At 37.5% G+C, this 25,775-nt stretch overlaps 1 protein-coding gene across 2 annotated transcripts in view; it reads left to right on the top strand.

Annotated features, from left to right (window-relative positions):
• Nucleotides 1-25,775, top strand: part of DIAPH3 (diaphanous related formin 3) — a 565,715-nt gene that overhangs the window by 317,097 nt on the left and 222,843 nt on the right. For both annotated transcript variants that reach the window (XM_059684797.1, XM_059684796.1), the window contains one exon: nt 9,554-9,793. In XM_059684797.1, coding sequence (XP_059540780.1) covers nt 9,554-9,793 — 240 coding nt within the window. The remainder of the gene's footprint in view (nt 1-9,553; nt 9,794-25,775) is intronic.

The following is a 25,775-nucleotide window of genomic DNA, read 5'->3' as shown; positions in this document are numbered from 1 at the left end:
GGAGGACTTAGACTATTGATTTGATATCAAGGCAGTAAGGTTTGGCTTAGATATAAAAATAAACTTTTTCTGGAAAGTTGAGAAGTAAACCCACAAGGATACCAACAAATGATTCACAAGAAAGACATCAAGGCTAGTGCATGGGAAACAGAACTTCTTTGTGTCCAATGGTGCTGCCAAACTTGGATATCCTATGGGCTAAAATGAATCTCAACTCCTGCATCACACCCCACAGAGTAATTGATGAGGGATGGAGTGTAGACCTAAACATGCAAAGATAAAATATAAAGCTTCCTAAATAAATCATAGCTTTAGTAAAGAGGGTATAAAATGGCATAAACCACTTTAGAAAACAGCTTGCCAATTTCTTTTGACGTTATGTATGCATTTACACTATATCTTTTTAGGTATTTAATAAAAATGAAAAGACTAATATAAAAATATTGATAATATCCTGTATTAGTTTTCACACACGACCATAATATATGTCCATAATCCTGGTGGTTTAAAACATCAGGAATGTATTTTCCTGCATTTTCTGGAGGGCAGAAGTCCAAAATGGATGTTTTAGCAGTACTGATTCCTTCTGTAGGCTCTGGGCAAGAATCTGTTGCAGTCTTGTTTCCTATCTTCGGTAGCTGCTTGCAGTTCTTGGCATTTCTTGGCTTGTAACATTACTTCAGTCTTAACCTCCTCCTTCACATCGCTGCCTTCTGTTTGTTTCTCTCTCTACTATTTTTATTAAAGTGACATCAGTCATTGGATTTAGGGCTTGCCCTAAATTTAGCATGATCTCTTCCGGAGATCCTTAACTTCATTTCATCTGCAAAGACCCCATTTTCAAATAAGTTCACATTAGCAAGTACCTGAGGTTAGGGATTAACACACCATTTTTGGAGTCATTCTTCAACCCAACCCACTACATAGCCTCAAAGTAAAAAAGAAACACCCAAAAAAACTATCAACAGGAAAGCAGATAAAAAAATTTTGGTGTGTTCTTATAATGAAATATTATGAAATGAAAAAAGAACAAAGTATTGAATCACTCTCTGTGTGTATGAATCTCAGAGTCATTTTGTTGAGTGAAAGAAGCCAGACACGAAAAGTGTTTACTGTAAGTTTCATTAATATAAATTTCAAGAACAAGCAAAACGAAGTTAACGACAGAAAAAAAAACCCCACAAACAACATTGGTTTCCTATGGTTGGGTGGGGACTGTCTGGAAACAGACATGAATGAATTTAAAACACCAGAATGGTTCTGAGTTTTATGCCAGCTTTTTAATTGATCAGATATGAAACTCTTCGTTAGGAGTGCTAGCTAAGACTGCCAAATTAGTCTCGTGCTCTCGAGCTTTACCACTTACAGATCCTGAGTATCTGCAGAACTCACTTGGACCTCCTGTGAAATCCTTAGTGGTCCAGAATTGATAAGCATTTGTAAACAAAAACAAATCCATAGCTGATGTCTATTGCCAATTGTCTATACTTTGGCTAGCTGGAGGAATATACATTTATACCGTGTTATTTTATTATTATTATTTTTTGTATAATTCTTGGATTTACCTTGCTCCAATGCAAACCTGTAAAAAATATACCATATGTACTTTGCTGTTGTATAGTTTTTTAAAATAATTTCAGCTTAGGAGTTTAATATCATAAGGCCACACTTATTTTTAAAACATTTTTTATATTCTCAGCACTACCCAGCGATAACGCACTTGAATAGCTATGTTTTTGATTGCCTCTCCTGAAGTAAAATGAATGTTTCTTTTGTCTGAGAATTCTGGAGATCATAAAAATATTGGCTAGCTAATGGTAACGGTTAAATATTTTTCACCTAGTTTAATTAAAAAAATCAAGTTCAAAACTTTTTCCTAAGTGTCTTAATTCTATTATTAAATCCTGTTTATTTCTCAGATGTTACTTTCCTCCCTCAACCCCTTATCATTTTCTCTAGTCCTGTCTTTCACAAAGATACGCATTTGTTTTTTCACATTCTCCCTGCTTATAATATGTCTCCCACTGAGAGTGAAGAATTAGCTAATATGGAAATCTAAGTGGAGAGCACAGTGTGGAGGGGATGCCAAAAGTGTATCTGGAAAAAAAATATTAAAAATTCAGCAGAGCTCTAGCTGGTTTGGCCCAGTGGATAGAGTGTTGGCCTGCAGACTGAAGGGTCCCAGGTTCGATTCTGGTCAAGGGCACAAGCCTGGGTTGCGGGCTCAATCCCCAGTGAGGGGAATGCAGGAGGCAGCCAATTGATGTTTCTCTCTCTCTCTCCCTCTCCCATTCTTTCTGAAATCAATAAAAATATATTAAAACAAAAAATTCAGCAGAACAGGAGGTAGTTGGATATACCAAGGAGAAAGGAAAAAAATATGAAGTAAAAGGATGCTGAGTGCTCAGCTGGGTCATCTCCATAGTGTTTTATCTGATAACTGTGGTGGGGAAATTAAAGTCCATTCTTACTTATTGGAAAACACAGTAGAAGTAGTTTGAGTATCAGATGGTTTTTATAGATTTTAGAGAGAGAGGAAGAGAGAGAGAAACATCTATGAGAGAGAAACATCTATTGGCTGCTTCCTGCACTCCCTGCACTGGGGATTGAGCCTGCAATCTGGGCTTGTGCTTGATCTGTAACCTTTAATCAAACCTGTAGCCTTTTGGTGCATGGGACAGTCGTCAAGCGACTGAGCCACACTGGCCAGGTCATCAGATGGTTTTTAAGTTGTGGTTATTAATTTCTACATTGTGATGTTCTAGTGGAACTGTACAGTTGATTGGCTGCATGTGACCTCGAAGCAGTCATTTAGCCTTCCTGAAGTGCTATTCCATTATTCCTTATAATTACATATTCACAAAATATAATGAAGGAAAGGTTTTGTCAATCAATTAAGACTGAAGTGATTAGCTTTTTAATCAGTGGGTTACTTGTAGTGGCTGAAAGTGAAGTGAATGGTTAAGTAGTTTTATAATGACTTCAGGGAAGAGTAATGAAGAGATGGAGCATATACTAAACTTTATTTTGAGGTGAGCCTGAATTATTCTGCAGGCAGGAAGGTGGAAAAATCCAGCAAGTTTTGAATAAATTGGTTCCTGAAAATCTGTTCTTTATAAAAAAAAAAACTGCATAAAGAGAACCAGATATGGCATTAAACATTATTGGTATAAAAATGCCAAAATGATTCTTTTCATAGAATAATGGGTAAAGTAAAATTACATGTGAAAAACATGAGATCATGAAAATTACATCTCCCTGGGGACTTTCTACTTTTTACCCTTCAAGACAGATGGAAAGAGTTAGATGAAATTGGCTGTAAGGGCAGTAACCATGACCCCTGCGCCTCTTGTAGCACCAAGTGGGCACCCAGTCAATACTTGTAAGTTCATTGATTGTTTAAAGGTCTTTTCATCTTATTTTGTTCCTGCTCCAATGACACATGTTGCCAACAAACAAAATTTTGAAATAAAACTTACCCTTAGGATTCTGGATTTGCTTGTTCTTTGATTTTTAGTGGTCACTGTTTTAAGGTTGTTTCATCTGGCATATGTCCCTTCTGGCACTGGGTGAGAGATTGCAGGAGGGCTGTGCCTTGCCTTCAAACAATACTAGGGAAATGTGTGTGTGTGTGTGTGTGTGTGTATATATATATATATATATATATATATATATATATAGAGAGAGAGAGAGAGAGAGAGAGAGAGAGAGAGAGAGTGAGAGTGTTAGAGAAAATTATAAATTCATTTATACAGAGGTATCCTTTAAATTTATGGTTATATATAGGATCTTAGCAATAATATATATATAAGTAATTATATATATACTAGAGGCCCGGTGCACAAAAATTTGTGCACTCGGGGAGGGAGGGGGGGTCCCTCAGCCCGGCCTGTGCCCTCCTGCAGTCTGGGACCCCTCGGGAGATAACGACCTGCTGGCTTAGGCCTGCTGCCGGGTGGCAGAGGGCAGGCCCAATCCCTAGGTGCAGCCCCTGGTCAGGCTCAGAGCAGGGCCATTTGGGGAGTTGGGGCACCGCCCCATGTCATGCACAGAGCAGGGAGGATCAGGAGGTTGCGATGCCACCCTCAGTCACGCTCAGGGTAGGGCCGATTGGGGGGTTGGGGCACCGCCCCCTGTCACACTCAAGGCAGGGTCGATGGGGAGGTTGCGGAGCAACCCCCTGTCACGCACAGAGCAGGGCCAATCAGGGGGTTGGGGCGCTGGCCCCTGTCACTCACAGAGCAGAGCCCATCAGAGGGGTTGGGGCGCCGCCACTCTCACACTCAGGGCAGGGCCGAAGGGGAGGTTATGGCTCTACCCCGTCACACACAGAGCAGGACCCGTTGGGGGGGGCGGGGGGGGGGAGGGGGTTGGGGCACCACACCCTGTCACACACAGAGCAGGGCCGATCAGGGGGTTGGGGCACTGCACCCTGTCACACACAGAGCCGCAGAGCGATCAGGGGGTTGGGGAGCTCCCCCCTATCAGGCATAGAGCAGGGCTGATCAGGGGGTTGGGGCGCCTTCCTCTGTCCTGAACAGAGCAGGGCGGATAGGGAGGTTGTGGCCCCGCCCCCTGTCGCACACATAGCCGCAGGGCGATCAGGGGGTTCAGGGGTTTTGGGCAATGCCCCCTGTCACACTGATGCCGGTGCCGGGAGGCCTTGCAGCTCCGCTGATCCCCGTGCACTGGGTGTGTGTGTGGGGGGGGGGGGAGTGTCCCTCAGCCCAGCCTGCCCCCTCTCACATACTGGGAGCCCTCAGGCGTTGACCCCCATCACCCTCCAATCGCAGGATCGGCCCCTTGCCCAGGCCTGATGCCTCTGGCCTAGGCGTTCGGCCCGGGCAGCGGGGACCCGCAGCTGCAGCGGCCCCGCAATCGTGGGCTCCGCTTTAGGCCCAGGCAAGGGACCCCTAGCTCCTGGGACTGCCAGCTTCGACCGTGTCCAGCTCCCATTGCTGGCTCCACCCCTACTTCCTGCTATCACTGGCCAGGGCGGAAAAGGCACCTGATTCTCCGATCATGGCTGGGGGGCAGGGCAAAGGCGGCCCCGGGGCCACCTTTGCCCTGCCCCCCAGCTCTTAGCTCCCCCCTGGGTTTCCGATCACTGTCAGTGGCAGGGGCCTTCTTTCTGCTTTCCCTTTTGGCTCCCTGCATTGTGCCTACATATGCAAATTAGCCGCCATCTTGTTGGCAGTTAATTTGCATATAGCCCTGATTAGCCAATGAAAAGGGTAGCTCGTACGCCAATTACCATTTTTCTCTTTTATTAGTGTTGTGTTGATCTTAAATATATATATATATTTACTTTTTTATGCCTTTAGATTGATATTCAGATTGTAGCTCATTATTGTTGGGTTTTCGTGCTATGGGTTTAAGATTGCTAAGATCCCACAGTATGAATCAAAGAAAGCCAAAAAACCTGCACTTGTTGCCAAGTCTTCCATCTCATTAGATGTGAAACCTTGGAATGATGAGACAGACATGGCAAAACTAGAGGAATGTGTCAGGAGCATTCAAGCAAACGGCTTGATCTGGGGCTCTTCTAAACTGGTTCCAGTGGGGTAAGGAATTAAAAAGCATCAAATACAGTGTGTAATGGAAGACGATAAAGTTGGAACAGACATGCTGGAGGAGCAGATCACTGCTTTTGAGGACTATGTACAGTCCCTGGACGTGGCTGCTTTTAACAAGATCTAAAATCCATCCTGAGTCTGTGCCCTTAAATAAAAGCTTGAAAGAGAGAAAAAAAAAAAAGATTGCTAAGATCCTATATATAACCATAAATTTAAAGGATGCCTCTGTATAAATGAATTTATAATTTTCTCTAACACTCTCATTATAAATATCTTAAAGTTTCTTTTAATATAACCTTTCCTTTTTTTAAAATATACTTTTTATTGATTTCAGAAGAGAAAGGAAGAGGGAGAGATAGACTGAAACATCCATGATGTGAGAGAATCATTGATCAGCTGCCTTCTGCTGGCCCCCTACTGGGGATTGAGCCTGCAACCCCTGCATGTGCCCTTGACCAGAATTGAACCTGGGACCCTTAAGTCTCCAGGCAGACACTCTATCCACTGAGCCAAATCAGCTAGGGCCTTCCCTCCTTCCCTCCCGCCCTCCCTCCCTCCCTCCCTCCCTCCCTCCCTCCCTTCCTTCCTTCCTTCCTTCCTTCCTTCCTTCCTTCCTTCCTTCCTTCCTTCCTTCCTTCTTTCTTTCCTTCCTTTCCTCCCTCCCTCCCTCCCTCCCTCCCTCCCTCCCTCCCTCCCTGCCTCCCTCCCTCCCTCCCTGCCTCCCTCCTTCCCTCCTTCCCACCCTCCCTCCCTTCCATTACCATTGAGAGTATTATTTATATGCTATAGCTATCCACTTTTGCATTCAGCTTAGTCTCTGTCAGCCAAAACACAGTTTTAGGTTCCTTAGCAAGCAAACAAAATGCAAACCCCCAGTGTTGATAGAATATGTAGTGATGATGAAACATTCTTCAGGGTTTTTTAAAAAGTATTTTCCCATTTTTAAATGTATTTTTTTAAATTTCATCTAAAGAAACAAACTTTGATTTGATTAATAAGAAAAAGCCCTGCTATTATTATCATAGAACTCAAGATTTAGATTTTAGAACATTAGCTTTTATTGAGTTTGTTTTAAACAATAGGGGCAAGCATTTGGCCTATGGGGTCAAAGTAAGCTAAATAGTGGACTAAAGACAGGCAGGAGCACCAGGTGATCTCTCACATTTATTTCCAGCCCAGTAATTTCATTCACTAAAATTCATTTATTTCATATCAGTCAAATACTAACTTTTCTAAATTTGGAAGAAAGAGCAATATGGAAAGGACATCTAATTTGCGAGGCTGTGGGTCAAAGACCTGTTGTTTGGTTAGCTTTCCTGACTTCGCTTTGTCAGGGTTTTTCATGAAACATAGCACATTGTTCTGCATTCCATCGTAGACTTCCTCTATCTTTTCAAGGTACCTGTCCCTAGTGCCAGGTAGACTCATTACTCATACAAATCTAGGTTATATTTTTTCTAGGAAAATTAATTACTTTATCCTGGCTGCATATGGTTAGCTTGTCAGCAGGAAAGCTTTAACATATTTTGGGCCATTTAAGCAGTCTTTTTTTCTCTTTCTGCACAAAGTAGTACACTAATGTAGGTTAAAATTAATGTATTTTGTAATACCAATGGTTTGCATGGGAGACTGGAGAATTCCTTCTCATGCTTATTGTGAAGTGCTAAATACTTAAGTTTATGATCATGAGTAAGGGCACAGACTGAAAGCAGATGCCGTGGGCTCAGTGTCCACCTTGGAAGACCACAAGCGTATGAACACTCATGTTGAGTGTTCTCTGCACATCTTATTATTCTAAAGGATATACTAAATGGAATAAAGTATCATGCAATTGCTCCAATATAATATGAATATCTACCATTTGCAATGTTTAAGTAAAAATAAAAATTTCAAGGAAGTAAGTCTATTTGAGAGCATTTTAAGACATGAAATGACTTTATGAGAATAATTGCTTAAGTCTACTTTGTGTGCTAGACATCCAATATCCAAACATATGCTAATAGGACCTCTAAAATTGTCTTTCTACAGTTTTATATGACTTGTTTATTCTATAAAACCATGATTGGTAATGTTTCTTTTTACTTTAAAAAATGTCTTTTTTGAGGTTACAGTTTTTTACTGTCTTCTAGGGAAAAATATTATTTTCTCTAGACAGGAATTTGAAGACATTTTTTGAAGTCAAGAAATTTTAAGACATTCCTTTATACATACTTTGTAGCAGGGACTTATTATTAACTACATTAGTTGAGTTCTTGGAATCTTGCCTGTATACATATAAACAAACATTTCACATGTCAGGTGCCTGGGGAAAGTACTGTTATAAAGTAGACATTTATATTATTTGCTATAAAACTTTTCAGTCATTGTAAGGATTTGGTCCATTTGAAGATATATTTGCAGAGTTATCTACTGAGAGCTACCTCTTTAATTGCTCAGTTCTTTTTAGATGAGTGTGATGAATTATGTTGCTACATCATTAAAGCAGTATCTGTATTATCCTATTAGATCTAATAAGTTTAGGCTTTTGTATGACATATTTTATTTTATTTTTTTCATATCTTATTTTAAATAACAAGCACTTATATTATTAGCAGATAGCTGTCTGTCTCCTTTACAGACATCCTGTGCACCTCATGAGGCATTGTTTTTTAGCCTTTCCTTTGGATCTGTGAATGGCCAACCTAGTCCCTGTTTTAACTCTGTCAGTTTCGGTCATTGTTTTTTTCCTGACCTTGCCTCAAACTGCTCTTGATGCTTATGATAGTAGTTGAAGTGCAAGAGTTATAACTATCACTACCCCATCCATCTGTTCTAAGTCTGAAACTCCTAATACATTTGGCCAAGGAATTCCTACATAGCTTAAATGTCTTCAACCTTCAGGTAAGTGGCTCTTCCCTTCACGTGTTGTTAGAACATGGGGAGTAGTTTAAGGCAAGAACTTGCTGACCCTCTTGCCCTTTTTGCATTTTTGTTTGTTTGTTTGTGTTTTGACACTTTCAACCCCCTACATTTCCAACATAGCAACCCTGAGTCCCAGACAGACCTATGGCTTTGCACTGCTCTTGTCTCCTGTTATGCCCATGTTTCCTAACCCTAACGCTGCTAATTTAGGATATGTCAGGAGTGATTCTACTTTCTTGTGTTGCTGAAGAAAGTCAATTTAGTACAAATTGGGACCTATCTACTCTCCCTCTCTAACAAGTATTGTTAGTCAGCAGTGCTTCAGAGGACAATAATTGCTATTTGAAAAAAAACACAAACCTTCTTTTATACCTTTCTGAATATGTTTTAAACATGACTCAGCATGTTTCAATTTTGAACAAAAAATTAATGATATGACTGCTTTGTAATTTGTTGCCTCTATATCCCTATTTTATTTTATTTCATTTTTTGTTAATCCTCACCTGAGGATATTTTTTCCATTGACTTTTAGAGAGAGTGGAAGGGAGGGGGAGAGATAGCGAGAGTGTGAAACATTGATGTAAGGGAGACACATCAATAGGTTGCTTTCTGCACTCATCCCAACGAGGGCCGGGATCAAGCCTGCAACCGAGGTATGTGCTCTTGACTGGAATTGAACCTGAGACCCTTCAGTCTGCGGACCGACGCTCCAACCACTGAGACAAACCGGCTAGGGCTGTTTCCTCTTTTTGAAATTTAGTTGTAAAAAATGAATGTACTTTATTACTTATTTAAGCTTTATCATTTAATTAAAGCTTTCTTTTCATTGCGCATCTAAATCTGTGTTGTGTCTTTTTTTTTTTTTTTTTTTTTTTTTTTTTTTTTTTTTTGAGGGACAATCTGGATTCCTAAGGAAAACAAACAGGGCTTTTCTCTTTTCATGCTATCAGTTTTAGGGGACATATTGCTTCTTCGGTACTGTCATACCAATAGATCATCCTAGATTACTTGCACTCTTACAGTACTAAAGTATACCATGCATTTTAAAGGAAATCTGCTATTTTCTTTTCCATCAGATGAGCAATGTGAAGAGACTGCGGCCGCGGCTCAGTGCTATTCTCTTTAAGCTTCAGTTTGAAGAGCAGGTGAATAACATCAAACCTGACATCATGGCTGTCAGCACTGCCTGCGAAGAGATAAAGAAGAGCAAAAGCTTTAGCAAGTTGCTGGAACTTGTATTGCTAATGGGAAACTACATGAATGCCGGCTCCCGGAATGCTCAAACCTTTGGATTTAACCTTAGCTCTCTCTGTAAAGTGAGTTGGTTTTTTTTTTCCTTCTTTTTAAGCACATATTTGCCTGCACACTTAGTCATAGAATGTCAGCCCTGATTACATTATTTAAATCTTTTTGTTTTGGTGTGCTCATTATCAAGAACTTGAACTGAACCATGAACCCAAACCCAGAGTGAACTAAGCTAATTTACTCAACCTCTGAACTAAATCCAAATATTAATTTTCTGTGATCTGCAAATCCAACTGAAGGATTTTATTTAATAACAAAATTATGTTGTAAACCTATGCTTTCTCAAAGTAATGAAATGGAATATCACAATATTATTTAAACCTAGTTGTCATTCAATTTAGTTACCTCTACATATGAAGGTATATATGTTGAGACTTGCTTAGGATTTCCACTAAAATTTTTACCTTTATTTAATTATTTCTGTGCATTTATATTTTTGCAAGCAGACTAAAGGGAGAGAAAAGTGAGATTGTTTTATGTAAGGAGGAAATTATTATTCTATAAAGGGGAGTAAACATAACTCAGATTTTGAAATGTTTCTATCTAAACATAACTTTAGAAGGTATGGAAATGGAGTAAGTTTAAAGAGTTTTTTTCTGCTGGGTTCAATGTTTTATGTAACAGAGCTCTTTTCTAAATCATGGGCCACTGTAATAGCGCTTTATTGATCTGCTTATAACAAATTCTTCTCAGTTACACATCACAAGAAAAGCTTTCTCTTGTTCTTGACCTGGTAACATCTACCCTCCCTGACTAAGGAATTTGATTATTGCTTTTGCCAGTTAGGAAGGGAAGGTGAAAAACAAGTTCGGCTTTAGCTGTGGGTTTGCTGAATAGTTAATCTCTTGGTACTTTTGTGAGTTTGCTTACCTGAGTTCCCCGCCGTAAACCTCCCACTAGTATCAGCGCCTTTTTATTTTCCTCTCCTTGCTTTCTTAGCCTTACATCTTCTGTGCAGATCTGTAACATGGATGATGTAATTCATAACACATGTATTGAAGACTGCACATTTATAGGGTGCCAAGTGCTTGACCTGATCATCTCATTTAGTGTTTGTGATTAATACTTACTTAGCATATGTGGAAGTTATATTTTCATATTTAACCCATTAAGTGTGATTAAATATTTTAATGGAGCTTATATACAAGAAAGTTAAGGCAGCATAGTTGAGAGAGCCTAGCTTTGCTAAGGGAGACCAGGTAAACTTTCAGAGAGGGATACTAGTTGGAATCTGAACTGTATCTGGATGAGTGAGTGGATGTTCCCTGAGAGGAAAAAGCATTCTAAACAAGAATCAGCAGTTTGTATAAAAGCCTCTCTCATGGCATGTGTTCGTACATGGAGTGATCCTGTACACCTGGAGCCTAAATGGGAGAGGAGTGGAGAAAATTGAAATTAGATAGTAAATTCCCCTAGATGGTGAAAAGCCTTAAATGCCATACCTTATGGTGAAGTTTTTATGGAGACATTATTTCTATAAGGCAGTGATGTTATCAGTTATCTTATAGGAAAATAATTTTAATAGCCATATGAAAAAGTACTGTCAGTGCAGTCACTGTTTGCCAAACATGTCTATTTAAATTTAAATTATGCCCGGCTGGTGTGGCTCAGTTGAGTGTCCGGCCCTTAAACCAAGAGTTGCTAGTTCCATTCAGGTCAAGGCACATGCCTGAGTTGCCAGCTTGAACCTCAGTAGGAGGCAGTCACTCCATGCTTCTTTCATCAGTGTTTCTATTTCTGTCCCCCTTTCCCTTCTCTCTCTAAAATCATTAAATTTAAATTATTTAAAATTCAAATAAAATTAAAAATTTAATTCCTCGGTCACACTTGCCATGTTTCAAGTGAATCAGTATCCATACATGCTGGCAGTGAAAATACAGCACATTTCGGAAGGTTCTACTGGACAGCACTAGTTAGAGCAGTGGTTCTCAACCTTCTGGCCCTTTAAATACAGTTCCTCATGTTGTGACCCAACCATAAAATTCTTTTCGTTGCTACTTCATAACTGTAATGTTGCTACTGTTATGAATCGTAATGTAAATATCTGATATGCAGGATGGTCTTAGGCGACCCCTGTGAAAGGGTCATTCGACCGCCAAATGGGTCACGACCCACAGGTTGAGAACTGCTGGATTAGAGGTTGACTGTGGGAGAGACTAGGTCGTTGACAGCATGTGATCTAGGAGCACGTCAGAGAAAATGTAGCTGAGCAGATAGAGAGGCAGGCAATGTGAGATGAAGGGAAAAAGGGGAGGGTCAAAGATAACTCCAAAGATACTGACATGTTTGAAGTGGTTGCTCAAAAAAGAATGAGGTTGCTTTTGGTGTTTCCTTCCCCTTGTTTACCTCAGTATCTTAAAGGGCATCTGATTGAGGGGCCTTATTCAGTTACGTAGCAAATGTTTAGTGTCCAGCACATAATAGTCATTGTGCTTTGAGATGGTGATGGACCCAGCTAAAGTAGTAATAGAGAGGTTTTAGGTAGAATGGGACAAAGATTGGAGGGGGAGTGTACACATTTAAGGAACATCTAGGGAATTGTCAGGGAGTGGGAATTATGAACTTGGAGGCTAAAGGACAAAGGGACGCTATACTGCCAGTTTCTGGGGAAGCAAAGGAAGAAAAAACAGGATGCAGATCAAGGTGGGGGAGAAGTTCACAACTACAAGAGATTGTTTCATGCTGCTAAGTGTCTGTTGCTCTTCAGATTTTGCATCTCAAAACTATAGCCAACTCACAGAGTTGACCACATACCCTCCCTTCCTGCCTCCTCAAAAGGCAATTGTCCAGGAGAGCTTAGGTCTGATTAATGAGGTGGAATAGCCTAATACAGTGCTTGGTACATAGTAAATATTCAATAAATAGTGGTTGAATGAATGACACTACAGTAGACACAGTCTCGTGTCTTAGTTATTATGTAGTTGAAAATAGACATCTCATATTGAGATATAGTCATTGATGCCGAGTAATTTTAAAATCTTTTACAAATGCAATGCATGCTGTTACTATTTTACTACAGTCATTCTACAAACCGGCTAATCTGTCTCCAGATAATAGAGTTGACTGTATTTTTAGGCACTGAGATTGGATATTTTAATCAACCCTCGTAGGAGACTTCTGTAGTGCAAGAAACAAAATAAATACTAGAACTTCATACTTTTTATTAGCCTACACATCAAATTGAAAGCATATATTGAACAAGATGATATCACATCATGTTGTGTGTGTTTTTTTTATCAGAAGTAGCAGCTTGATCTTTGACAATTATTGAATTTTCACACTGACTATAAAACATTTGGTTTGATCATAAGCCCTTGTGCAAGGAATTCCAAATTTACTTGACAGTTGAAAGACAGGATTATATTTTAATCTGTTAAAACATGCTGGGTGATCCTGTGACATATAATATTCTATATCCAAAATTTTTACTTATAAATGTCCTTTGTACATTTAGCTCACATCTGAAAAGTGCATGAAATTTTGTATTAAGTTATTAACTTTGCACAGGTTAGAATAATTACATGAATTTTGAAATCCGTATGCATTGTATTTTATTTTGAGTGTTATAGTATATCTTTGTACACACTTGTAATTGAGATGGCTAACTAAAATAACTCGAGTTCAGAGAGAGAAAAGTGTTTGTCTACTTCCACCCCAAAGATTAGATATGGCTATGATAAATAAATATAAAAGTGAAAAATTAGATATAAGGTAAACATAAACTAGAATCTGTTATTAAGATGTAAATGAAAATTAAGGTAGATGCATGGGTTTGAGGCTTTCTTTTGGTAAAAATGAAGTGCAAACATGGTGATGAAATGTTTCATGATCTAAAAATAGTAAATAGTGGTTTCTCTGATTAGCCAAAGCTGAACTTGATAGGAAATTTTGCATGTGTATTGTTTTAAAAGAAAAGTATGGTGTGGAGCTATGTTCTTATAAATTATAAGTGAAAAAAATCCATTACAACTATCTCCCTACCCTCTCTCCCCCTTTCTAATCCTCTACAAATACGTATAAAGGGCCTGTTAGGGCTTGACACTCCAAGAGAACCCTCATAGTAAATGAGATACAAATGTGGTCTTTAATTGCAGTAATTCTACTTTTAGTTTAAGTAAAATGGAATAAATACCTTGCTTTCTGATGGCACAGCTTTTCAAATAGATTAACCTTAGACTTGTATTTTAGGACAATGAATGGACTACTTCTCATTCATGAAAGTCCTTGAAAGCTACAACTAGACCTTCGATAAAAACTGGATAATAGATAAAATGAGGTTATACAGTTTTTTTAGGAGCTTTATTGATTAAAAGCAAATATATATTTTTAGAAATTTCATCAGCTTGGTAACCAAGGTGCCTACCTTGAAAAAAGTTATATGTGGTTTGTGTTGAAGTTTGTTCTCTAAAAAACCTGTTGGTAGGGCCAAGGTCTTTTTTCCCCCAAGTAGATCTAGCAAAAAAATAAGTTGACCCAACCATCAAAGTTGAACACCTTATTAAAATATACTGTATGAGATGATTTTAACTTGTAAATATAAAAACTAATGTTATCAACCCACATGCATAACTATAACATGTGTTTAGTAATGTTTACTAATGTCTAATGAGGGGTGTGATTTCTAAATAACAAATAATCTCAGAAAATACAGCTGAATTATCCTATATAATGAAGAGCTAATATGCAAATAATCATCACACCCTCGCACTGGGGCCGGGGAACCTGAGGCTGCACCCCCTCCCCCTTTACGGGCCTTGACAGGGGTAGGGCCAGCCAGGTCTGAGTCTCACGAGATTTTGAGGCACGCGCAGGTGGGCAGGACTTGACTCGGTCCCGCAGTGCACCCCAGACTCTGACAGGAGGGTGATTTTCATATACATTTTACTAATTTTCTTTCATCTCTGACACTTAGGGCAAATAGCAATATTAAAATATTTCCTCTAATTAAATTCCTTTACTGTGCATGAATTTTGTGCACCAGGCCACTAGTGTAGTTATATAAGGTAGCACTTTGTTCTAGGTAATTATACTAACTTCCTACATTAGGATAATAGATATAAATTTTGGAAGAGTGTACCAACTGTAGTAACTACTTTTTATCAGTATTTGTGCTGTTATTTACAGAGAAAATTGTAGAAACAAGTAACAATTGATTCTGCTATAAATTTATCCATAGCATCACTTAGAAGAGAATTCCTATCCTCTGTGGGAATAGAACATGTGGTAAGTTCATCTCAGAGAGAACTCATCAAAGGGTGCACAGTTTGGGCTGTAGGGTAGGAGTTAGGTGCTAAACGGGTATGTGTGTGTGGCTTGGAAGACTGATTTTTGTCTTTTGTTTAATTTTCTCTTTTCTAGTATATACAGATTTTATCTGATCTTCTATATATTCCTTTTACAAGTACAGGTCACAATTGAATAACTTTACCAAACTTCGGATGGGGAACTCTTTTTCCCCCCTTTTTTATTGTCTCCACCAACTCTAGTTATTTCTTGAAGTTGTGAACAGCTCCTCTTTTAGGACCCTGACTCTGAACCCAGAGTGCCCTTTAAGAAATACTCATATATCAGACCCACATTAGATTAGCATGTATTGATGTGCATCTGGCACTTTTTTAAAAAGGTCCCCAGGTGATTTTAATGCACAGACTGAATTGAGAATCACTTTATGTGTCTTCTGCCCTACTTCCTTTTCCCAGCATACAAGACCCTTGATTGGTTATCTGGAACCAACCAACAAACATAAACAAGTAAAACCTAACCAACACAAAAACAAAACAAAAAAGAAATAACTCTACTTCTTCACTTTAAGATGAGTGGTGAAAATATTTCCAAAAACTGCTGCTTCTCTTTATTGCCAAGCTGAGTGCTATCATGAGGCCAGAGCAGTGAAAGTAATATGAATTTCAGGCACACAGTGGAACTGAAATAAGTTGATGGCCAGTGTCCTGAGTTACTGTGCAGGATTCTGCCTTGTACAGGTGAAGTTTCATCAAAGGATGCACAGCCCTGGGGTTGTGGGGCGAATACAGGAGACAAATACATTTACCTGTTATAGGCAGTTTGTATGCCTGCCTGTACAGACATACAGGTTAATACTGTGAATCATTTTTTGTGAAATTTTGATTCTTGTATGTCACCTTTTCCTTTACTCTATGAAATTAGTTTTAAGAAAGTTCTCTGCCAAACACATCCATTGTTCCATCTGCAGTCAATGTTTTAGAACTTGAGAAAATTTTTTATTCTTTATCAAATTGGCAAAATCACACTAGTAAGTTTTGGCACCCTTTGAATGTAAAGCAGTTTTTGGCCAAAGACTTGCAGATAACAAATGCCATTCTTATTTTACATTCAGCCAATTAAATGACTGAAATACTGACTTCCAAAGCAATGTGAAACTATTTAGAATTCTTAAACCCTTTGACTCATTCATTAACACATGTAATGCATGGCATTTTCCAAGGAACATTTAATTGGCTTTAGTAACTAGTGTTTTTGTTATATATATGTTGATTTCAGAGAAGAAGGGAGAAAGAGATAGAAGTATCAGTGATGAGAGAGAATAATTGGTCGGCTTCCTCCTACATGCCCCTTGCTGGGGATGGAGCCAGCACCCTGGGCATGTGTCTTGGCCTGAATCAACCACGACCTCCTGGTTCATAGGTTGATGCTCAACCACTGAGCCACACCATCAGGCCTAACTAGTGTTTTTGATAAATTTTATTCACATTACCTCCATTTGGTTTTTCAATTGCTATTAAACATTGTAAATTGGAATTATTCTTTTAATGGAATTACAAAAGACAGAGTGGCTTTGCTTACAGTCAGTAAAGCCACTTGTGTGCAATAGCTCGTGGTCTTATTACAAGCATTGCTAATCTGTTACACTTCCTTTCTCCCAAACACACAGCCATAGAGCTCCCCTCAACACCTCACTTAGTAACAGCTCTACAAATGAAAGGTAAGATATAAGTCTTACCTTTCACCCCTGAGTTTTGTGTTTTACAAATGAAAAATCCAAAATTAAATGGCATGCTCCATTTTTTATACTCTAAGAAGCTTCATATCTAGGTCTCTTTATCAAGGATCTGAATTTTTTCTAGATTTTGTGCACCACAGGCAAAACATGTAACATGGTCTACACTTACCAATGGTATTTATGAATATTTATTCTTAGATGGTGGGGAAGAACATAGTGATGAAATAGGTGTATACCAAAACCAGACAAAGGCATTACAATACGAGGCAACTTTAGCTTAATAGCATTCATAAACATAGGTGCAAAAATTATCAACTTATTACAAAGCAAAACTAACTATATTTAAAAAATATAGCCCATGACTAAATGGGAAGTATTTCTGGTATGAATGGCCAGTTCAACATTTGAAAATCAGTAATGCAATCAATCCATCATCACATCAACAGGTTAAAAAGGAAAAATCATTTGAATATATCGAATATGAAGAAAAGTCATCTGATAAATTCTATTATCTGTTCATGTAAACTCTCAACAAACTGGAAATAGAGGGGAAGTTTCTCAGGTTGATGAAGAATACCTACAAAAACTACAGCTGGCATCATATTTAACAGTAAAGAACAATGATTTCCCCCTAAGATAGGGAACAAGGGAAGGGTCTCTCCTCTCACCATTCCTGATCAACATTTTACTGGAAATACTAGCTAATGCAATAAGACTAGAAAATAAAAGATATATGGACTTAAAAGAAATAAATAAAACTATCTCTGTTTATAGGATAAATAACTGGTTATGTAACCCTCCCCCCCTCCCCACACCCCCCCCCCCCCCACATAAAACAAGAAAACTACTTTCTGGAACTAAAGAGCAGTTATAGCAAAGTTTTAGGATATAAAGTTGACATAAAAAGTCAGTTGCTTTCCTAATACAGTGAACAGTTCGGATTTGAAATTAAATATCTTTATGTTAGCACAAGAAAATTAATACTTAGGTTTTAATATAACCAAGTATGGTACAAGATTTGTGTGTGGAAAACTACAAAACTTTTATGAAAAAAATCAAAGTAGATTTAATAATAATATATATATTAGGTTCATGGAAAGGACTATTCAATATTGTTAAGATACCAGGTTTTTCCAACTTGATCAATAGGTTCAATGCAATCCCATTCCAAATTCTAGAAGGTTATTTTATGGATGTTGGCAAACTGATTATAAAGTTTATATGGTCAGCTGAAATATCCATAATATGAGAAGACTGACATTATCCACCTTCAACACTTACTATAGAGCTCCAATAATCAAAGCATTGTAGTAGTGGGGGGGTGGGGGAGGGAAGACAAATAGATTAATGGAGCAGATTAGAGAGCCCAGAAGTAGACCCATGCAGATATAATGAACTAATCTTGACAAAGGGCCAAAGATAATTCAATTAAGAAAACTTGTCTTTTAAACAAATGGTACTGGTGTGTCTGGATACATACATACATGCTAAAAAAAGTATCAGACCAACCAGACCTCATACTATTCCAAAAATTAACTTAAAGTGGATCATAGACCTAAATGTAAAATGCAAAAATAAACAATTAATAGAAGATAACCTAAGAGAATATCTAAATGATCTCAGGTGTGGTGAGGGCTTTTTAGGTTGCACATTAAAAGCATGATCCATGAAAGAACAATTGGTAAGTCGGACTTCATAAATTAAAAACTGGTCTATCGAAGACACTGTTAAGAGGGTCAAAAGATAAACCACATACTTGCAAAAAAAATATCTGATAAAGGGCTATATATGAAAAGGGTATATGACAAACCCTTAAAACTGAACTGTAAGAAACCCAATTAAAAACAACCTAATTAAAAAATGGTCAAAATACCTTAGTGGATACCTCACCAAAAAGGATTTACAAGTGGCAAATAAATGTCTGAAAAGATACTCAACATCATACAGTCAGAGTAGGCAGTTGGTGGATTATTAAGAAAAGATAAGGGAGCAAACTAAGCCTGATTAAATTGGGAAACAGCAGTCACAGTCAGCTGCGGGTAACTGGCATGTTCTGGACATCGTGTGCTTAGTCCACGAAGCAGGAAAGACAGCCGTACAGTCACCCCACGTGGTGGGGGGTGGTAACCAACGTTGTTCCACTGGATTAATTGGGGAAGGGGGAAATGGCAAGGGGGAATTCCTATCCATGAATTTGTTTCCACTTAGAATATCTTCAGTTTCTTTCTTCAGTGTCTTATCATTTTTCAAACATACGTCTTTTACATCCTTGGTTTAATTCCTAGGTTTTTGGTGTGCGTTTTTGAAGTAATTATGAATGGGATTGTTTTCCTAGTTTCCCTTTCTAGGAGTTCATTTTTGGTATATAAAAATGCAACTGTTTTCTGTATATTTATTTTGTATCCTGACACTTTAATGAATTCATTTATGAGTTATTCCTTTATAGTAGGTTTTTGATGAAATCTTCAGAGTGTCTCTATATACAGCATCATGTCATATGCAAATAATGACACTTCTACTTCTTCCTTTCCAATTGTATGCCTTTTATTTCTTCTTCTTGCATGAATGCTACACCCAGGAAAGATGGTTTCTGACATGTAGGAGAATGACTCAGCACAGGGATCCTGGGGGATGCCCCTTCAGCTCTCTACCCAGAGCCACAAACTCCAGACTCTCCTCATGAGACTGTAATTTGCTTCACCTCTCTCCCATGTAGCCCAGGATGAGTGACTGCAAAGGAAATTTTGTCTGTTGGCCCTTTAGAGGACAGATGTATCTCGAACAAACTAATGTCTCCCTGGCAGACAGAATCCCTGCTAATTTTCACATGCAGATGTTATGTGGGCACCTCTTCCTGGCTCTCCAGCTCTGGGTTGGAGAGCCTGACTTTGGGTTGAGACCTCACACTTCTCAGGGGGAGCCCCCCCCCAGCCAAGGTATCCCTCTGGAACAGTGGTTCTCAACCTTTCTAATGCCGCGACCCTTTACTACAGTTCCTCATGTTGTGGTGACCCCCAACCATAACATTATTTTCGTTGCTACTTCATAACTGTAATTTTGCTACTGTTAGGAACCGTAATGTAAATGTCTAATATGCAGGATGTATTTTCATTGTTACAAATTGAACATAAAGCATAGTGACTAATCACAAAAGCAATATGTAATTCTATATGTGTTTTCTGATGGTCTTAGGCGACCCCTGTGAAAGGGTCGTTTGACCCGCAAAGGGGTCGCGACCCACAGGTTGAGAACCGCTGCTCTGGAACCTCAGCCAGTGCCCAAGGAGCGGGCCAGCCCTTTTGGCATCTCTGCCCTTCCTACCAATCTCAATGTGGCTTCTGTAAATCCTTGGTTATAAGACTTCCCTTCAGCTATTCTTCATTCAGATTCTTGCTTTATACTTCAATTGTAATTCCAATTGGTCCTGGGAGGAGATGAGTGTAGCTTTCACCTACTCTGCCACCATCTTGGATCCCAATATTAGTCTTAATTAAAACAACTAGAAGTTAAAAAAAAAACTTCTATATTTCACCCATTTATATTAACTAATTGATATTGAGCTATTTTAAATCTCTTTTGGAATAAGGGAATAGAATAAATAAACAGAACATTGAACAATACAGCTAAAATTTTAGTAAAACACAAAAGTGCTTTTTATATTATAGTTTTTGTGCTGACTAAAAGCCAAAAGAAATATGTTAAAAATATAATTTAGAGAAAGCATATCTGGTAGGATATGGTACTGACCAGTTTACTTTTATTATATGGGTCTATATTATTTATATAATTTTCTTGTTTATTTAATGTTTCTACCCTCATTCTCATTTTAATGTGAAAATTAAGTAAAAATGTAAAAATTTTATATATTAATGCTGTAAATTTATCTAATTATCTATTTTACCTAGTATTAATTGACTTCTATCCATCTTTGAAATCATTATAAAAGTTGCATTAACATATTAAAATTGTGTGGTAATGCCAGCATAGCATCTTTTGTTCATATTAACATTTTTAATTCCATTCTTTTTGGAGATATACATTCTCTTTTTGAAAAAAATTAGGGAGTGTTTATTTTTAGTATATTTATATATCAGAAAATATTATTTATTCTATAATTGTGGGTTGGTTTCTTTAGTGAAATTTACTTTTTGAACTGAGAAAATAGCCTTTTTAAAAATATATATATATATATATTTGTATTGATTTTAGAGAGGAAGGGATGGGGAGAGAGATAGAAACATCAATGATAAGAGAGAATCATTAATTGGCTGCTTCCTGCAGGCCCCCTACTGGGGATAAGCCCACAGCCTGGGCATGTGGCCTTGGCTGGAATAGAACACAGGACCCTGTAGTCTGCAGGCTGATGCTCTATCCACTGAGCCAAACTAGCTAGGGCTGAGCAAATAGTCTTTGTAAGCTTGTATTTACACATCCATTTTTGTGGGGATACCTTTAACTTATATTTGAAGATGTTATTTTATATATTTACAAATCACTTTATTCTACAAGGGATTTAAGATGAAATATAATGTTATTCTGTATACTTGTTTAAGCCTGTTGAAGGTCATACTTTACAGGTGTGTTTTCATCCAACCATATTCATATATTTTGCCAGGACTAATTCATTAGCAATATGGAAAGACTTGCTGATTGAACTATAGGATTCAGGTGCCGTTTTATGAATTTAATAGATAAAAGAATAGAAAAAAGCGTGCTCTCAGAATTAGAAATGACCTGAGGGTAGAGGGTAGAGGGTGTTCGTTGTCAGAGGCTTCACGGCTAGACTTACTGGTTATAGAGCTTCAGTATTTTAAATTCCAATAATGCTCTTTTGTCTTATTACCATTTGTGTCCACTGTGTTTTTGAAAATTTTATTTCTTTGGATGCCTAATAATAAGACCCATTAGAAAAAGACTTTTTTTAGAGGAACTATATTTATAGTGGTTTAGAACTTTGAATTCATACAAACATGGGTGCAAACCTTGGCTCTACCAGCTATCTAATGCGGTTCACTACATGATCTTACAAATAGATATCTTTTGTTCCTTCCTTAATAATGGGTATAATGATAGTTCTTTTTTCACAGGGATGTTGTGTGTTTTAAGCAGAATACTTTTATACTGTCTCATACATAGTAAGTGCCACATAAAATACCTGCTGCCTTCATCCTCAGCATTAATACTATTCACAAGCTAGGGATTTGTAGGAAGTTCATGGGGCCATCACAGATGCTCATAATTTTGTCATCTTTTCTAGTGGTTGTTTCAGCAATGTCTACAACATCTAAAATAGTGCTGTTTGTATACATATTTAGATTACAGGAACATAATGAGAAGAGAATTACTAATTTAACAATATTCTTAAGATACGTTTTATTATAGAGAGAAAAGGGTTACAGTCTTCGGATTACAAAAATCAGCAAGAATATACTAAGGTTTATTTTAAGGATGTTTTTTATTGTGACTACACAATAGAATATTCTTTAAATGTCATCCAAATTTGTGCTGAATACCTTAGAAATATTCCCAAACCTTGCATTGTAACAACAAAGAACTTGTACTCCAGACTGACAACTAGGCCATGATTTATTACAGGATCTGCTTTTAACATTATTTTGTTTGGAATGAACAGAGCAGTTGAAGAAAGTCCATCCATCTCTTTGTTTATTTGACATCTGCGCCACATTAGATGTACCTTAAAGAAACAATATATAAATAAGAAATTCTACTTAACAGTGATGATTACTCATCAAGAAGATAAATCTCTTGACACAAGGAATCCTGTCAAGCAATGTCTGTTAAATTTAAATGAAGCATATTTTAAAACCGGAATGAATTTTCAAAGCAAATATTGTAGTTTCAGTTTCTTTCCAAAGTTAGCATTACAGAATGTGTTCATGTTGTTCTTTCTCTTCAGCAAAATTGTCACTATCTCCCAAGCTTTCCCCTTCTAGCTCAATCACTGATTATGTTTGATATGAGAAATTAGTAAGTAGATAAAGATTTTGACAAATATATTTTGTTGTGTTTTCATGCTGTTAGAAGGAGTCTGTTATTTTTTATTTTAATTATTTGGGGAAGGAGGGAGGGAATAGAGTATTTGAGGCAAGAAGAATGCCTTGGCAATAGTACGCAGTTTTTTTCTGAAAATGTTAGGACCTGAATAAAAAATGTCTGGCCTACAATTTAGAGCCACATAGTTTTTAAATGAGACACCAGGCATTATCAACAAATGGTCTCTATTGATGTTTCTTATCTGAACTTTTTACTAAATTAGGTTTAATTTCAGATTTATTCATTAGAAATTTGCAGGATTGTGTGTGTGTGTGTGTGTGTGTGTGTGTGTGTGTGAGACAATTGTTAAATATAGATTTTGGAAAGTTATAATACTTCCTTTTACTAGTCAGAGTATACTTTTTAATATTAAAATGTTACCAATTGCAACTTGCTAGTCAATTGATGTTTTCAATAATACAACCAAGATAACCACCCTCCTCCATAAATTAGTGTTTAGCTTTATGGTTGTCTCTAAGTTCTTGAATGTATTTGACCTATGCACTTAATTTTTATTAAACTTTTAGATGCTACAAAAACTATAGTATTTCCAGAATTCTAAATTCTGAATTCTTATTGCTCATAAAGATCAAGGTTGATCTGCTTGGTTGTTGTTGGATCACAGAGATTTCTTGACATATTAATCCTAGTAGTTGCTGGCTGATTAGCTATATTAAAAATAGTACTGGAATACTCTTTCCACACTTTACAAAGTACAGAAGTAGATGGTGCTTGTCTTAGCATTCCACACAGGCTGTGTCGAGTTTCACATGAAAGGAGCATGATAAGGAAGGGTGTAAACTGAGGACAGTCAGCAGCTGTGTGACCACAGAAGGGACAGGATCCCCCAGCTAGTCACTGCTGTAAAGGGGATGGGTGGGTGGGGGCAGGAATAAAGAGCTTTGCTGCTAGGATGTTTAAAAAGAAAAAAAGGGGGGGGGCAGCTTTTATGCTAACGCTTTATTGTACAAGAGAAAACTATTATATTTTGCTATAATATGTGAAAGTTTGTTATTTGTAATCTGGCCTTATCCATTTAAAATTATAGCATGAATGCAATTATATGGTGAAAGGTAACTTTTAGAAATTGGATTAATATTCTCAGCATATGTACAAAATGAACCTCATAAAATATTCTAACTGGCCCAAGCATGCAAAAATAATTTTTGAACTGAGATTATAATTAGGCTTCTTCATTTTTATCCAAAGTATTGTTTTAAATTAGACTTTGATATGCCTATTAACATCAAGTTTACTAGAATGCATACTTAATTATTTTGGAGTAGAAAAAAGAGTTCTCTTTCTCTGTCTAGTTCATATTTTTATTCCACTTATGTAAAAATCTAAGGTCCAGTAACTTGCCCAAGGCTAAGTAACTAGTTAAGAGTGTGTTTTAAGATTATCAGTTCAACCCATGCATGTTATTGACCATTAATCTAACTAGTATTTGGGTCACTTTTGGAGTATACTCCTTCAAAACACTCAGGTGGATGTTGGGATCTCTGTTCCTTTTAAAAGGCATTAAATAGCGGATTAATGTTTATATCAGTTTTTAAAGTGCCAGGAACCATTCTTTATTTTCTTTTTATGTAAGTGTTGTTGGCAGACAATATTATATTACTTTCAGGTGTACAATATAGTGAATCAACATTGGTTTGTGTGTTGTATAGGTCAGTGTAGCATTTGTACCTATTACATCGGTAATGTGAAAGTCAGACTGTTCCCAAGAGTCTGCTAGTTTTTGCATTAATAAGTTGTGGTGTATGTTAATATTTATGGTTGTACAGTATCGCTCTCATTCTTCTATTGTGTAGTAACTTATACAATAGGCTTATTATCTTCTTCTGATAGTAATATAGTATTTAGTGATGGTGGAATTTATAAAAATATCACATATGGAGATATATTTATATATTTATATATATACTCACACATGCATATTTTAAAGTGGGAAATTGTCAGAAAAGAGCAAGTATATAGGGCTGTTCCCAGTTAGGTAGGCCAAGAGTTTCCAGCTCTAAATTAAATCCTGGTATGCAAAGAGGGATGTTTTTCCACTCTCATATGTGTATCTGCTCTAAAGGATTACTCAGTTGTAAGGAACACCACCAGATTACATATTTGTCCTGTCTTCACACCCAGTGACTACACAAAACCCAAGCTAACTCCCTATTTATTGTTTAGATTTTAGCTTAATCTCATCTCCTTTCTGATTGCATTCCTTGCCCATTTCCGGTTAGGATGGGTCCATCCTGGTCTTCAAGCCTCTGTTCTTCCTTCCCATTCTGTATACCTCTTTGAGTTTATTTGATCAAATTTTTAGCTTTAGGGGCTACCACCTCACAAACTGGTGCTTTTAGACCAATTCACTCCCCTTAAGTTCCATCCCCATGAAGGATTCCCAACAGTTTGTCACCTTTGAGAGGATAAAAATGTTTTCTTAGTGAGCAAAAATGTCTTACTGTTGTTATATGTAAAGCACAGATATACATACAGTGCATAAACAGATGTACAATGTACCTATGGTTTTTCAATTTTGTAACAATTAGGGGGAAAAATGCTTTAAAAGCACCTTAGCTGGTAGTAATGAAAAAAGGTTGAGGATCACTGTTCTACACCTATCCTTTCTGGACATTTCCAGTTTGATATTATTTAAAACCTTCAAACTCAATGTGTTCATAACTGAAATGATTTTTTTCATTGCCCAGCCCACCCAAATCAGTTGTTATTTTTTTTTGTCTTGTCTCAATTAATGGCATTGCTTGAATTTCCATGTCCACTCTGTCTCATTACTCTATTCCCAAAGCATCCCCTCAGCTCAGGCTGTCTGTCATCTTTCCCTGTCTGCATTATTGCTACAGCTCTTTAAATTACTCCTCCTGCTTCTGTTATCACCCTTGCTCTAATCTTTTATCCACGCTGCCCTACAGGGAGCTTTCTAAAATATACATCTGGTCATC

This window comes from Myotis daubentonii, chromosome 2 (genome assembly GCF_963259705.1).
Source record: "Myotis daubentonii chromosome 2, mMyoDau2.1, whole genome shotgun sequence".
Taxonomy (NCBI): Eukaryota; Metazoa; Chordata; class Mammalia; order Chiroptera; family Vespertilionidae; genus Myotis; species Myotis daubentonii.
The sequence above is the reverse complement of the archived record's forward strand: the minus strand, read 5'-3'. Positions and strand labels throughout refer to the sequence as shown.